At 46.4% G+C, this 16,802-nt stretch overlaps 1 protein-coding gene across 1 annotated transcript; it reads right to left on the bottom strand.

Annotated features, from left to right (window-relative positions):
• Window positions 1-175: 175 nt before the first annotated feature.
• PDHB (pyruvate dehydrogenase E1 subunit beta) lies at window positions 176-10,166 on the bottom strand. The gene is made up of 9 exons (XM_083493104.1): window positions 9,952-10,166; window positions 8,136-8,243; window positions 7,977-8,039; window positions 7,789-7,824; window positions 7,382-7,667; window positions 4,655-4,765; window positions 3,081-3,172; window positions 1,414-1,555; window positions 176-689 (listed from the first exon to the last, which is right to left on the bottom strand). Exons 1-9 carry the CDS (start codon window positions 10,069-10,071, stop codon window positions 544-546), a joined length of 1,104 nt encoding a protein of 367 aa, XP_083349230.1. The 5' UTR covers window positions 10,072-10,166; the 3' UTR covers window positions 176-543.
• Window positions 10,167-16,802: the final 6,636 nt, after the last annotated feature.

Raw genomic sequence — 16,802 nt, 5'->3', positions numbered from 1 at the left:
TTTAAAATTCCATTTATCTATGTGGTTTTGGCAAAGATACTTTGCAGCACCTTCAGCCTTACATTAATATGCACTAATTTCTGAAAGGAGACAATTCAGCCTGCATCAAATGTTTCGTCACAGGCTGCTTCCATTTTGGACTATTTCACACCAGAAAAAGTACTTTCCTCTCCCATTTTTGTTAATGTACTTTTATTTCCAAGCCTTGTAGGTTACAAAACGAGCAGGAGCAGCAAGAGACTGTTCCTCGGACACTAGAGCTGCTAATCAGAGCAAGCCTGATCACCATGTACAATGATAAACAGAACACTTCATCTTGCAACGAGAGTTCTTTAGAGAATTACAATTATTACAATTTTAGGCCATCTACATCTCCCTTGGGAAAGGGAGTACATGCCTTGCAACAGACAACGTAGCTATTGCTCTTCCCCTGCCAGAGGCCTATATCCTATACAAGGCCAGCTATGTATACAGTCGCTTGCAATATACATTCCACAAACTTTTTTAACTCCAGAAGAACATCCACACACAGCATACACAGAACTAGATATTTAGCGTTTTCTTCACTGCAAGAATTATGTCTTTTACTTGAGGTATGCAGTTCTCCTCCAAGATCTTTGCGTAAGGCATGGGAACGTCGGCCCCGGTGACACGCACGACGGGTGCGTCAAGGTGGTTGAAAGCAGGACCTGAAAGCAGAAAGGTTCATCTCTCAAAAGCTGAAGAAATCTCAGTCAGTACAAACTAAGATGTGGTGGGCGGGCAGCATAGTCAGTGGCTGGGGTGAGACAGGTTACAGCCCACACTGATAACTGCCTCTAGCTTAGAAAAAGGGCTATGAGGAGACCGTGAACCCCAAAGTACCTACCCAAGTCCCTGCCTAAGAAAAACTACCTATTCTTGCATTTCAGCAGCAGGTAAAGGGCGCAGCAAGCTCAAAGATCATGTAGGTTTGTTTCATTTTTCCTCCAAGCAGTGCAAGGTGGCACATTGAAAGTTGTAGGGAGAAGAACAGAAGATGCTTATTCCATGCGGTTTGTGGAATAGCCTACCTGCAATCTATAATGCAATAAACTGCATTGGGTTTGTACAGTAGGGTTTTATAAAGCCGTGGGCTCATTGATGACCCGCTACTCTAAGAATACATTTTCCTTTTTAAGTGGGAGAGAAGGCTGCTACTACAAATGGGATGGAGCAAATTCAATTCAAGGACCTAAACTTGGGACAGGGAGCCTGTGGCCCTCGAACTTGCCACTAGCCTCCGTCAGCATGAAGAGTGGTCACGGATAATGGGTGATGTAGTCCAGCCCCACCTGGAAGACTAGAGGTTCCCCACTGCTGATCTAATTTCTAGCTTCTCAAGAAAATAGCAACGTAATTTAAGAAGGTCAGACACAAGATAATTCCAAATACCTTCCATAATCCTGGCACAAATTTCAGCTCCTACCCCAAACTGGGGCCAGCCACCTTCCACTGTTACAAGATTATTTGTCTTCATGACACTGGATTCAATAGCTTCGATATCCATTGGCCTAATGGTGCGGAGGTTTATCACCTGGAGAGAGGTTAGAGCAGGCTTTAGATCATTTCTGATTAACTTCAGCCTAGTCGGAGCAGAAAACAAGTTATGAAAAATCAACAAGCATAATAACTGAGCCGTCTCCTGTCTAGTAACAAAAGCCCTGATGGATCAAGCCGAAGGCCTGTCTAGTCCAGCATCCTGTTCTCACAGTGGCCAATCGGGACATTTGTATTTGCCATTCCTATCAACTGGTATTCTCAAATCTTGGACACCACGTAAGTCAACTGGTTGATTAAATCCGTACATATTTGCACATAGGGGACCCTCATCCCCCTTAAAACAGCACCTGTGATCTGCAGTTTTTAATAAGGACCTACTGTATTTTCCGCCCTATAGGACGCACTTTTCCCCCTCCAAAAATGAAGGGGAAATGTGTGTGCGAACTATGGGGCGAATGCAGGCTTTCGCTGAAGCCTGGAGAGCGTGAGGGGTCGGTGCACAGCCCCTTTAAAGAGCGTGGGGCTTCTGCGGGAGGTGGGGGAATTCCCCCATCTCCTAGAAAAGCCAATAGAAGCCGCGCAGCCCCTTTAAAGAGCGTGTGGCTTCTGCGGGAGTTGAGGAATACTCCCAGAGCTTGTCGGGGCTGGTGGGGGAAGGCTTGCGGATAGCAGCCTGTTCTGGGGGCTTCCCCCGTCCCAGCCCCGCGCCTGGGGTGGGAAATAATTCCCCCCCCCTTTATTTCCCCCCCCCCAAAAAACTAGGTGCGCCCTATAGGTATGTGGAAAAATACGGTATGTGGAAAAATAACTTTTAAAAAGATGTATTACCAGATTAAAACGGGGCCCCAATTTTAACGTTTAATCAAGTAGGGTAGGTCTGTAGGACCAAGAATAGACCTGAGTTCTTAGATAGCTGGTGGAGGTCATAGCAGACAACAACTGACTTGGGATAAGGCAGCTTCATATAGTGAATTAGTATACAGTGGTGCCCCGCAAGACGAATGCCTCGCAAGACAGAAAACCCGCTAGACGAAAGGGTTTTCCGTTTTTGAGCTGCTTCGCAAGACGAATTTTCCTATGGGCTTGCTTCGCAAGACGAAAACGTCTTGCGAGTGTTCCGATTTTTTCCCCGCTTCCCCCCCCCTTTTCTAAGCCGCTAAGCCTTTAATAGCCGCTAATCCGCTAATAGGGTTGCTTTGCAAGACGAAAAAACCGCTAGACGAAGAGACTCGCGGAACAGATTATTTTCGTCTTGCGAGGCACTACTGTAATTTATACATATCAGATAGTTCAGCTTCTCAGTGCAAAGTTTGGATTTGACACAACCCTTCTCCAACTTATGCAAGATGAATTGAAATTCAAGCAATTGCTCCCTTCTGCTGCCTGTAGCTAACTTGCCCCAGCTCTGCAAAGTTCACTGAAGAGAACTGCCAAGAAAACAGTGGAACCGATCTGTATTAAGTAGCTTACAGAACACTGTGATGCCACAACTTCGTTAGCTTAAGAGAGTTTCTTCAATGTGGATTGTAATCTCATGGAACGACAACACACACACATACCTCACAGTCCACCCCGTCTTTAGCAAGGACAGCAGCTGCTTCCAGACAGTGGCTGACGGGTCGTGAATGAGACACTATGGTAATGTGGGTTCCTGAAACACACAGGCTGGTGAGGATTGAGAATTACAACGTCGTTAACTTTAGCATGCAGACATATTCTTAAGAAGAGAAGATTATCTAGCAGTCGCCACCCGGTCAACTTCTTTTAACCTCTTAAACCAAACAGTTTATGATCCTTTATAGAATGGTAAATGATTACAGCCATTTTTCAGCATGCAATAATGCACATTAAAAACCTTATTCCAGCAAGATATAAAAAATCATCCAAACCAGGTCAAAACAGTAATTATGCAACTCATCCCATGAATTAGTAAAGACTGCAGTAAAGAGTTGTGTCTTTTGGGGCCTTTTTAAAACCTACAAGGGCAGATACCCCGCCTGATGCCCTGTAGAATTGTGTTCCACAATAGTGGAGTCTCCACTGAAAACACCCTCATTCATATTAGTGCCAAGTAAGGTCAGAACACAGTGCTTTTTATTACTGTTAAACTTGAGTTATCCAAGCACTTGTGTACTTATTGAGAGCAAGGAAAAGTAGAATTCAAAAAAGCTAGTTTACTAGGCAAAAGAAATATTTGCCCCTCTGTGATTATTGAACCTTCTAAAATAAAAGGAGCGGGGAGAACGGCAATGAAAGACAGAAGGAATTCAGACACTGACAGGCCACCTGTGGCAAACAAATCTCCAAACCATGGAATTTGCATGTGCCTCACAAATCCAGAGAAAGCTGCTGGGCAAAGAGGGTTGGGCTTACAATGTGATGTGACTGATCATCCCACAGTGCTATAGTCAAGGAAGAGCTTCACCACCGTCCCCTCAAAAAAAGGCATAATCTCTTCTAAAGCCAACTCAACTTCTGGATGGTCTTTTGGGTAGTGAGAAAACAAAAAAGGCATTCTCACTGAATCCCAATGCATAGAGAAACAAACACTTTCACAGAGAAGAACTGGTAATTTCATTCATATACAGTGGTGCCCCGCAAGACGAATGCCTCGCAAGACGGAAAACCCGCTAGACGAAAGGGTTTTCCGTTTTGGAGGTGCTTTGCAAAACGAATTTCCTATGGGCTTGCTTCGCAAGATGACAATGCCTTGCGAGTTCCTGGGGTTTTACCCCCCCTCCCCCCTTTTTCTAAGCTGCTAAACCGCTTATCAACTGATCCGATCAGCAGATAAGCCGCTAAAAGCCGCTAATAGCGCTAATCCACTAATCCGTCAATGGGCTTGCTTCACAAGACGAAAAAACCGCTAGACGAAGAGAATCACAGAACGGATTCTTTTCGTCTTGCGAGGTATCACTATATATATATATATATATATATATATATATATATATGGAATTAATGGATATGCATCTGGGGTGGGAAGAATGCTGGGTAGCTTTGCACATAAAAGGGTTGTGCTGCAAGCAAAAAACACATTTTAAGAAGAAAGCACAGTGTTTCTCTGATAGATACAGTAAAAGAACACAGCAGGTTCTTGCCTTGTTCAGTAAAAACAGCTAGTTTTGCTTACCTTGCTTTTCTACCTTCGCCTTTCCGATAGGAACAACAAAGTCCTTTGATAGGACTTCCTCCGACAATTCAAAGGAGACACCGTACATCAACTCGTTTTCCAACATTACAACTAGAAAGGCAATTTTAAAAATAGGTACATGTGAACTATACGATGCATTCCTCCAAATCTCTGGTGAGCCACAATCATTACTTTTGTGGTCAAAGACTCCTAGGACATGTCAGAAGAGAACACCCCCACATTCCAAGTTTGGTACTATGGAGAAGGGATTGTGTCTTGATCCAGCAGGTACAGCATGCCAAGGGAGAACTTGTCCTGGCTTAAGCAGCCTGTGCTGATGCCAGAAATGTGGCCTGTGGTGGCGAGGCACACAGGATCCAAAGTCCTGAGGATGCCTAAGCTATGCAAGTATTTTGACATCATCCATTATGCAGCAGACACCAATCTGAAATATTCAAGTGGAAGTTAAGGATGTGTGCATGGGAAAATGATCCAGCTCACTCTCCAGTACTGTACCAACTTTATGCAGTCATCTGGCCCATATCAGCTGATATAAGCATGAATTGATAGCATGAACAGCCACAAATTTAGGTGAGAAAAAAAGAACTGGGATCTGACTTTTCTTTCAGAGGAGGAAGTAGCTCATCTAGTTCAAATAGGGCTTTCCAAAAAAAACAAAAAAAAACAAGCCAAGCAAAGCATTCTTCCAAATTGAAGCTGGCCAAATGAGCAAAGGATATAAAATTCTGTAGTTCTTAGTACTTTGAGCTCATCCATTTTTATTTGTTTTTAACCCTTTGGGGTAAAGTTAAAAGGTAAAGGGACCCCTGACCATTAGGTCCCGTCGTGACCGACTCTGTGGTTGCGGCGCTCATCTCGCTTTATTGGCCAAGGGAGCCGGCGTACAGCTTCCGGGTCATGTGGCCAGCATGACTAAGCCGCTTCTGGCGAACCAGAGCAGCACACGGAAACGCCGTTTACCTTCCTGCCGGAGCGGTACCTATTTATCTACTTGCACTTTGACGTGCTTTCGAACTGCTAGGTTGGCAGGAGCAGGGACCGAGCAACGGGAGCTCACCCCTTTGTGGGGATTTGAACCGCCGACCTTCTGATTGGCAAGTCCTAGGCTCTGTGGTTTAACCCACAGCGTCACCCGTGCTTTATCCATGGGATAAAGTAGAATGCTTCAAAAATGTTGAGGGAGCAGCTGCTCCAAGTTTAAAGCCAGAGCAGCACTAGATTAGTAGATGGGAATGCCTATGTCACCAGACAGCTTTCTTCACCTTTCTATATTGGAATCTAACCTCCTGTACCTGAAGTCCTAATCCATGAGCCGCACTGCTGGAGGGGACTGGGATCCAATGGACATCCCAGTCCGATGGCCTCCAATGTGCGGGCCCTGCTGCTGCGGAGGCCCCCACTACAGTCATGGAAAGCCCAGTGAAGGGAAGCGCTATCACTAGTGCTGTGCCTTTAGGTAGTAGCCAAAGGAAGCCCTCAATTTCAGAGGCAGAGCTGGGCCAACCACGGACCCACTGGATCCTATGCTGGTCCAACTCCAGAGCTGGCACAGTAAAAAACCAAACCCAAATATGTAAACACAACACCAGAACCACCCCTGCCTTGGCTAGTGTTAAGTGTCAGAGCTTCAGTTATGACCACTGTGTTCTGTCCTGGTGCTCTCCTGGCAGGGCTAGGATTGCTCTACAATCACCTCTAAGGGTGTTGTACCCATGCAAAGTCCTTTGAAGTCCCTTCCCTCCACTATTGCTATGAAATCATAATTCTGCCCAAACTGAAAACATAGCATTTAAATGAATGTACGCTATTTTGGTATGTTCTGGCCTGCACAACGATAAACTGGCTGAGATCCAAAGAACTGATGAGGCTTACGTCAGCAGCACACATGAGCCTGATCTAAGTTTAACTCCCCACAGTTTCTAAAGTAAGTTTCAGCTCATCTCAGCTATCTGCCAATCACCCATTCCCACCACCCTTCTGAGTAATACCCCTCCCCACCTTCTCACTATATAGAAGGATCTGGCAACTTCTGTTTCAGAGTATCTGAAGAAGTGTGCATGCACACGAAAGCTCATACCAAGAACTAACTTAGTTGGTCTTTAAGGTGCTACTGGAAGGAAGTTTCTAAAGTAGTTTGATATGCTCCATGGGAGACCTCTGTTTATGAAAGGTACTTCTAGAGTTACCATGGAACTTGCTGCACAACTCTTTAGATCTTGGTCATGACAATATTATTTTTTTGGGAAGGGGGAGGAGAGAGCTGAAGATTTGTTTCCAAATGCAACATCTGCAGCTTACACTTCAGCTCAAGCTGAACACTAGCTTGACTTGAAGGAACACTAATAGAAGAACAATTCTTCTAAAAGGGAGGAAATATTTTGTTCATTTGCTACCTTTGTACACAACATTGTAGCCATAATGGTTTCCAAGGCAAAACACACAACTTTATAGCTAAGAACAACCCGCGTCTTAAAAGGAAATCATCCAAAAAGCAAAAATGTTTCCTTAATCTAGTATCTGAAAGGATACCCATGAAGGACTGCGCACTACCCCAGCTAAATCTCGGACGCTCAACATGATGCAGATGCCACAAATTAGATTTGTTTCAGGCACCCAGTGCCCTGCATAAAATGTTTAATGCGGGTAATAACCCAATAAGCTAACACTTTAGCATTACACCCACAAAGATATCTTGGCTTCATTTACCTGGATTATTATCCCGGATTGCGGCTTTAAGGAGACCTTTTGCATCCTCCGAATTCCAGGGGCTGACTACTTTCAGTCCAGGGCAGTGCCCATACCAGGACGCAAAACACTGGGAATGCTGGGCTGCAACACCTGCCGAGGCTCCGTTTGGGCCCCTGAAGACAATAGGGACAGGTACCAAACCTGAAGACATGTAGTAGGTTTTGGCAGCTGAGTTTATAATCTGATCAATAGCTTGCATTGAGAAGTTGAAGGTCATGAATTCACAAACAGGTCTCAAGCCAGCCTGTGAAGACAAAGTAGCTATGTTAATAGCCATTCCCAAGTTGCTTTTTAAACGGTGAATTAATGGCACTATTTTGTATTTAAGATGCTTTTTTTTAAATACACATATGGAAGGTACATACCATGGCAGCTCCTACAGCAATTCCAGTAAAGCCCATCTGGGGGGGAAGGAAGAACAAAGTGTGACGAAAACTAAAATTTAAATCATAAACTATCTGAAAATATACTTCGGGAAAACTAGACGACTTATTGCACTTTTTTGGATTAAATACTAAAATAGAAAAAATTAAAATGTATTATGAATTCATACCTCTGATATAGGAGTATCTATTATCCTCTTATCACCATATTTCTTCCAAAGTCCTCTGCTAATCTGTAGGTTTAAAAAAGAGGGTTGTGGTATTGCTATTTATAACTTTTTAAGAAATGCACTGATTATGCTGCCCTAATTACTGCATCATCTTCTTACCTTGTATGCCCCATCATACTGGGCAACTTCCTCCCCCAGCAGGAAAACCTTCTCATCCCTCTCTAACTCCTCATCCAGGGCCTGATTTAAAGCATCACGGACAGTCACCTATTAATGAGAAGACATATTTAGGTCACAATCCACAAACCATTTCTTTTTGTTATTAGGAACCTTGAGCTTTTTGGAAGAAAGGTAGGATATGAATTATTATTTTTTTTAAAAATTGCTTTAGAGTAATCCCACCATAATCAAGGAGGAAAGTTGGTTGGAAACTTCCATGGCTGAAAGCAAATGAATGTATTGGGCTAACCTACGATCTCACGAAAGGAGTGGGAAAGGTTAGGGTTAGGGTCACATTCATATTTTCTGTGGAACTCCCTTTTGTCTGACTAGGGTGTTCCCAAGAGACACAGCATATTTGTGAGCTCCAGGCTAGATCCTGACAGCAGTTCCTGGAGATGAGATACCTGTTGACATTAAGTCAACTCTAAAGGACAATTCTAAACAGGTAGATTTCCTTTGGCTAAGCTGTCAGCAAAAAGAGATCAGTAAGCGATTTAAATATCAAATCAAAGTCATCCCTTATAGATCAAGGAAGACTGTTGTAAAACTTTGTTTCTTTACAAATTTCAGCCCATGCCCATGTCAGCAGTAGCAATGCTTAACTGAAATTTGTAAAGAAAACCTCTGCTGCACCACATAGGATGTTGGTTTGATGGTGCAGAAATGTCCAGCGCCCGAGGGATCTCCTGGTCTTTGCCTCCGGAGTGATGCCAGCAGGCCTATTCTGCCTGCTGGTGCTTGCTCAGTATTGTCTACTTTCACTGGCAGTGACTGCTCTCAAGAGCCCTCACCCGTCAATGAACTCTTAGCAATCGATTAATCGGAGCATGGATCTGGGTGCTCGCTTTGTGACAGCTGCATGACTAGCTTCAGGAAATTCAAGCTGAAGGCTAACTGATGGGTTGTTTTGCCCTTTGAGACATGTTAACATTTTTGCACGCTAAACAAACATGGTTACGAGATCGGAGAAGACTGAATTTGTACACGAGTGCACATATCAATGTATCTATTGTACTGGCCTTTAACTGTTTCTTTTAATTATTCCTCCCACTCCCTGGCTTATATTTAAATGTAAACTGTTTCTAATTTTACGCTAAGCCGCCATTATAAATAAATACAATAACGATAATAAAGCAGGCAGAGGGCCTTCTCAGTAGTGGCGCCCGTCCTGTGGAACGCCCTCCCACCAGCTGTCAAGGAAATAAACAACTATCTGACTTTTGACATCTGAAGACAGCCCTGTTTAGGGAAGTTTTTAATGTTTGATGCTTTATCATGTTTGTTGGGAGCCGCTCAGAGTGGCTGGGGAAACCCAGCCACTCTGAGTGTGTATAGAAATAATAAATAATTATAATTATAATTATAATTATAATGACTGCAATAAAGAGGAAGGATGTGAGGATACGCCAGATGTTAGGCTTTTGCCAGTAACTTCAATAGTATTTACCGGGGTTGGGAAGAAGAGGACGTGCAGTCGTAAAAGGGGCAACAGTGTCTCTGAGCAGGTGCAGAGTGTCCTTTTTCTGCCTTTCACGGCTGGGATGCCAAGGAGCCCCCGGGAGAAAGAGGACCTTCCCTTTCAAGCGCTAAAGCAGAGAGTTGGGCGGCGGGAAGGCGACGTATAAACAAATATAATAATTCTGTCCGGCTACAGAAAGGGAAGCGACCTCTGCTTTGCTGCAGCAGCAACTGCTCCGCTATAACCTTGCCCCGAAGGTCGCCTCAGTCCCCGCTCCCTCACGAGCGCCCGTACCTGAGCAGCGGCAACCGCAGAGCCGTGGAACCGCCGCCGCGGAAGTCCGGCAAAGCGCCCGGCCGCCACCAGCTGCGAGCAGCGCACCAGACCCCGCAGTGGCCCCGTTGCCGCCGCCATCTTGGATGTGCCCTCAACCCTGCGCGAGTCTCAGCGTAACCTTACGCGGCGCGCCCTATGCCAGCCTCGTTCGCCGCCGTCGCCGCCTAGCAACGAGAAAGCAGCACCGGGCGGGGGGGGGGGGCCTTCCGCGACGCTGCTTCGTGCCTCACTTCCGCCATGAGTTGTGAACGCTCGCGCCCATTGGCTAGACTCGGCCTATAAGGCCGAGGCGGGCCCTGCCGATTGATGGACGGCTCGTTGCGTCAATCCGTGCGCTTCATGGGTGACGTTGGTAGCAGCTTCATTAAGCTCAGGGATTGCCTGTCAAATGTCTTAGGGAGGGAAGGGGGTGCGTTTCATTCCACCCACCTGGCTAGGAACTAGTTAACTGTTAAGCCTTGTTTATTTATCACATTTATATCCCTCCTTTACTCCCAAGGAGCACAAGCTAGAGTACATGATTCTTTCCCCTCCCCATTTTAAATAAATAATTAATATAAATAATAATATAAATAAATAAATTATTAATAATAATTATCATCATCATCATCATCCTCACAGCAACCCTTGAGGTAGTTTAAGTTGAGAGATGGTGACTGGCCCAAGGTCATCGCTGAGAAAAGGGATTTGAATCCTGGTCTTCCAAGCCCTGGTCTAGTAACCACTGCACCACAGTGGCTGCCTGAAAGCCTTTGAAGTACAGTGGTACCTCAGGTTACAGATGCTTCAGGTTACAGACTCTGCTAACCCAGAAATAGTGCTTCAGGTTAAGAACTTCACTTCAGGATAAGAACAGAAATTGTGTTCTGGTGGCGCGGCGGCAGCAGGAGGCCCCATTAGCCAAAGTGGTGCTTCAGGTTAAGAACAGTTTCAGGTTAAGTATGGCCCTCCGGAACGAATTAAGTACTTAACCTGAGGTACCACTGTATCAGAAATTTCTTCCACTGATGAAGCTTGCCTGTGTCCGCTATTAAAGGACCCTTGCAGTGGTGGGGGGGGGGGTTCCATGTATTTAAGTAGGTTATATATATGTGTGTGTGAATGGGTGATTTATGAGAGATTCAGAACAGACTAAAGGCCACATATTTCTTCACCGTTGGTTACCACAAGATGTAGTGATGGCCACAAACTTGAGTGTCTTAAAGGGATTAGATAAATGAGATATGGTCATCAGTAGCTGTAGACTCCAGAGTCAGAGGCAACATACATCTTCTGAACACCATTTGCTGTGGGAGAAGGTGCTTGTGTCCTGCTGTGGGTTTCCCCATAGACAACCGGTTAGTCAGTGTAAGAACAGGGTGTTGGAAGAAGAAGGGCCTTTGGTCTGATCCAGCAGGCTCTTTGTATGGGGCAGGGTACAAGCCAAAAGTTGGAACGGAACAAAACCAGACCCAACAACCCCTTGGTAAAACAGCTGGATGTGTTAGAGACATTTTAGTATTATTATTAATGAGAATTCTGTACAGTACTGCCCTTCATCTGAAGATCAGAGTGGTTTACACTTGAGAATGACAGCATGATACATATTTCAAAACTGAAACTGCCTCTGTATTATACTTTTATTAACACCCTCACACCCATAAACTACCTGTTCCAGGCAATAAACCCTGTTCCAGAAAAACATTTTGGATTGTCTACTTCCAAGGACAACATTACAATGTATTTTTTGCCCAATAGGACGCACTTTTCCCCCTCCAAAAATGAAGGGGAAATGTGTGTGCGTCCTATGGGGCGAATGCAGGCTTTCGCTGAAGCCTGGAGAGCGAGAGGCATCGGTGCGCACCGACCCCTCTTGCTCTCCAGGCTTCAGGAAGCTATCCGCAAGCCTTGCAAGCCCGGAGGGAGTTCCCGCGGGCTCACAAGGCTTGCGGGCAGCAGCCTGCAGCCCCCGCGGGTGTCTGCAAGCCTTGCGCGCCCGGCAGGAGGTCCCGCCGGGTGCGCGAGGCTTGGGCCAGCAGCCTGACGCCCGAAGCACGGGGAGCCCTCCGGAGGGTGCCCCGTGCTTCGGGCAGGTGAGCGCAAGGCTTGGGGTGGCAGCCAGGGCGCGGGGGGGGGGAATAATTTTTTAAAATTCATTTCCCCCCTAAAAAAACGAGGTGCGGCCTATGGGCCGGTGCGCCCTATAGGACGAAAAATACGGTAAGTAAGATGGGAATGATGCGTTAAACTGCAATATTTCTACAGAACCCACATTCTATTGTTCTTTTCAGGCAATCAGTGGTGTTGCTAGAAAACAGCATCAACTTTTAAAGAAGCCAAACCAGCCCAGTTCACCAGCCAAGAAACTAGATACACTGCTGACACAGGAAATTTGCACAAAATCCACATTCTAGTCATTGTTTCACATCTTCCGAGGCATAGGTGGACTGCAGTTGATACACCACAAAAAAAAAAACATGAGAAAAATTAAAATAAATATGCTGGTAAGGAAAGTCTTCTTTTTCTGTCTTTGATTTTTTTCTAAACCAGAAACCCCACATTTTAAAAATACCTTTCAAAATACTCATTAAAGGAATCAAATGGGGGGGGGGCAGCATATTCCATGGGAATCCACAAGAGACTATTCACAAATAAAAAAATGCAACCATACAAAGAGTCAACAACAATGTAGAAGATTTGAAGAACTGAATACTTGTAACTATCATAGGTTTCCTAGCAGAACTATCCTGCAGACTGTTAACATTACATCAGGGTGGATCATTCATGCACCTATAAATTCAAAAGGCCTCTCCAGCTGGTGGCAGGCTCTCTGCTGGGCTGTTGCCTGGTGACTTCTTACACCAGGAACCGCCTTATGCTGTCTGTTCAGAGTGACACCCTCACATTCTCAAGTAGTTTCTCTTTAGGCACAGAAGAAAGCTTGCTGCAATCCTGTGCACAGCCGTTTGGGACTAACTCCAATTGTACAGAGGGGACTTACTTCTGTTTAAAAATGCATTCGAGTGGGCTGTGGACCTTTGCAGAAAGATAAATGTGAGCACCAATTAAGATGCCAGAACAAGAGAGCTTTCAGACAGTGAAAATGTAGTTATTACGTTTTGAAGCAATTGAATGAAAAACACGTCATAGGACTTAATGCCTAACCCTTTTTCTATAAGAGTTTACTGTGAGACCCAATAAATTATCATGAGTTTAAATAACTGAGTGGGTCAATTTTGAGGCTGGTTGGTTGGCGCGCTTTCTTTCTTGGAAATGTATGTTAGAATTTTGCATTATCCAGTCGAAAGGAGCAGTGACTTCATTTTTATCTTTTAAATTTGGTTTGAAAGGGGGAAGGAAAGGAAGAGGAAAGCAGCTGAAATAAATTTTTTTAAGGCATGCAAATAGCTAATGATTAGATTATTCTAAGTGGGCTCATTAGCACAGCTAATAGTCAAGTGCAATTTGTACATATTGTGAACACGTAATACTCGAAGAGCAAATTGCAATGACCTTATTGGAGAGGTTATTAGCTAAATATAAAATCACATGTGAACTAAAATTATAGATGCCATTCACTGTGTATTTGAAAATGGTAACATTCTAGTGGCATAAAATAGGCATGGGCAGATTGAAGGCTTGTAGGATCTACTTTTCCCCATTTCTTTTTTCCCTGGGCTGGAGTGGGGCACATTGCCAATTTGTGGCAGAGTCAGCTATTTATTTATTTAGAGCATTTGTCCCCTATTCCTTAGCAAAAATAAAACAAAAACAAAAGTTCATAGAGTTGGAAGAGACCACAAGGGCCATCGAGTCCAACCCCCTGCCAAGCAGGAAACACCATCAGAGCACTCCTGACATATGGTTGTCAAGCCTCTGCTTAAAGACCTCCAAAGTAGGAGACTCCACCACACTCCTTGGCAGCAAATTCCACTGTCGAACAGCTCTTACTGTCAGGAAGTTCTTCCTAATGTTTAGGTGGAATCTTCTTTCTTGTAGTTTGGATCCATTGCTCCGTGTCCGCTTCTCTGGAGCAGCAGAAAACAACCTTTCTCCCTCCTCTATGTGACATCCTTTTATATATTTGAACATGGCTATCATATCACCCCTTAACCTCCTCTTCTCCAGGCTAAACATGCCCAGCTCCCTTAGCCGTTCCTCCTAAGGCATCGTTTCCAGGCCTTTGACCATTTTGGTTGCCCTCCTCTGGACACGTTCCAGTTTGTCAGTGTCCTTCTTGAATTGTGGTGCCCAGAACTGGACACAGTAAAAAGTTCTCAGAGTGGCTCACATACAACCAACTTAAACAAGACAGTCCTTGCCCACAGGCTTACAACCAATAAAAAAAAAATCCCTATTACACAAAAGGGGAAAGGGATAGGGAGAGAAAATTATACTCAGGCAATCCTTAAGTAATTGTTTTTATAACGACAAGCTTGCATAGTTCAGGGGTAAGGAGCTGGACTTTCAGCTAAACTGATGGAATGAGGCCTGCTTTCCATCTCTCCCACTTGTGGAAATATATACTGTATATTACAAGTTACATCTGAGTTACTACAAATCAATGCGGAGCCTGTTTGACAAAATGGTTAACATTCCACATCAGGGCCAGAGGGCCTAAGCTTCAAATTCCTACTCATCAGCCGTGAAGCTCAGTGGGTGATATTGAGCCAGTCTCTTATCTCTCAGCCCAAGCTAGGTCTCAGCATTGTTGAGGGCTTAATGGGTGGCGAGAGGATCTTGTACACTGCACTGAGCTCCTTGGAAGGAGGGCAGGATAAAGTGTTCAGGTGGGTATGTCTAAAGATTAGGGCCTTGCTATGCAATCATATATACATCTACTCAGAGGGTGAGCCTACTCCCAGGTAAGTGTGCATAGAATTTTAGCCTCAGGCTTAAATCAGTGGCCCAAAGGTGGGGAATCTTTGGCCCTCTGATTAAGAAATCAACAACAATGTTGCTGACCAGCAGTGACCAGAGGAGGAATGACCGCTGGGGGGAGCGCAGAAAGAAGAAACGCTATGGCACACCTGCATCAGCACAAAAGGACACCTTCATCTGCCTCACCTGCAACACAACATGTGTCTTCTGTATTGGTCTCTACAGCCACAGGAGGCGCTGTAACTCTCTTTACCCCCAAAGGTGCACTCCTCCATCGTCAACCCAAGACTGATGGATGCCCACTAGAACAGTGTTTCCCAACCTTTTTTGGGCAAAGGCACACTTGTTTCATGGAAAAAATCTCGAGGCACACCACCATTACAGCCCCGTGACGTCAGCGCGCAGCGTCACGCCGGGAGGGACATGAATTGCTAGCAAATTACATAATAACCTCCTTGAGGGCTGGCTCATCTTCTCCGAAGGCAGAACCCCATTAATTAACAGCACAGACTCACACCATAGCCAAGACGAGGGGGGAAAACCTCAGTCATGCACAGTCATGCACATGTGGGGGCTAAATGAGGACGAAAACCGGGCAGAGAGCAGGGTTCAAATCACCCCACCTGGCCAGGACAATCCCTGGGTGCTCCCTTGGGCCACTCGCCTGACCCACCTCGCAGGGCTGTTGTTGCGAGGATAACACGGGGAGAACCACACGCGCCCCCGGGAGCTCCTTGGAGGAGAAAGCGGGCGATGAATGCAATGCACGAAATATATGAGAGGCGACCAGGTTTTGCAGGTGAGGGGCCCCCGCCAGCCTCCGCTTCCAACACCCGGCGCAACGACACCGAAGTTTCCCCCCGGGCTCGGCTCGGGGAGCAGCGCTGCTCCCCCCCGGCTCCCCTTCGCCCTCCCGGCTCTCTCTGCCGCCCACTGGGGACCCCCCTCACCTGCCAAGTCCGGAGCGCCGGTGGAAGTTGCATGCATGCATGCAGGGCGCCGCGTTGCCATTGCATTGCACTGCACTCCATGCAACGCCTGCACACATGCATTGCCTTGCACGCCCGCCAAGGGGTCTCCCCGCGGTCCGATGCGTCCCCTCCGGCGCAGATGCAGCATTGCAAAAATAAAAAAACCCCGACGCAGCCCTACCTGGGGGGCAGCCTCCGCCTCCGCCGCTCCGCCTCCACGGGGATCCCCGGGCTCCATCCTGCCGCCCGATCTCCGCGGGGGCGCAGGCAGGCTGCGCGGGGTCTGCACGGAAGAGCCCCTGCCCACCCGGCCGCCGCCGCTGCGCTCATTCCATGGCCGGGAGAAGAGCGCTTCAAACAAAACGCCCGGCCCGCCAGGCCACGCTGGGAAATGTAGTTCGCGCACCCCGCGCGGGCGCGGAGCCCAAGGGCGAGGGGACTACGGATCCCGGCAGCCCCCGCGCCGGGGACGGAGGGGGAGAGGCCGGGTGCAGGGATGGAGGGACGGGTGGGCGAGCGAGTGAGTGAGTGGCAGCCGCCAAGCCTTGGCCGAGAGCCAGGAAGGGCTTCCCCGGAGGAGGAGGAGGGAGGCGCAGAGCGGGAGGGAGGGAGGGAACCCCAGGGGTCATCTAGTGACGGCGCCCCAATCGAAAATTTGACTTAAAAAAAAAAAATCTTTCGAATATTTTAATTTTTCCCGCGGCACACCAGGCAACATCTCGCGGCACACTAGTGTGCCGCGGAACAGTGGTTGGGAAACACTGCACTAGAATGCTGCTGAAGTACATCTCCCACCATCCCTGCCCATTGGCCAAGCTTACGGGGGTTGATGGGAGTTGTAGTTTAGCAAACATCTGGAGTGCTAAAAGTTCCCAACTTTTGCATTGTCTATTCAAGCATTTATGAGCAGCCCTATCAAAGATACTTATTCTCAAAAATGTGAAGGATGAGCCAGATGAATGGTTTAGAAGTTAAGAC

The sequence above is a fragment of the Podarcis liolepis genome (assembly GCF_965112155.1).
Source record: "Podarcis liolepis genome assembly, chromosome: 2".
NCBI lineage: Eukaryota > Metazoa > Chordata > Lepidosauria > Squamata > Lacertidae > Podarcis > Podarcis liolepis.
This window is presented reverse-complemented; position numbering and strand designations above follow the sequence as displayed.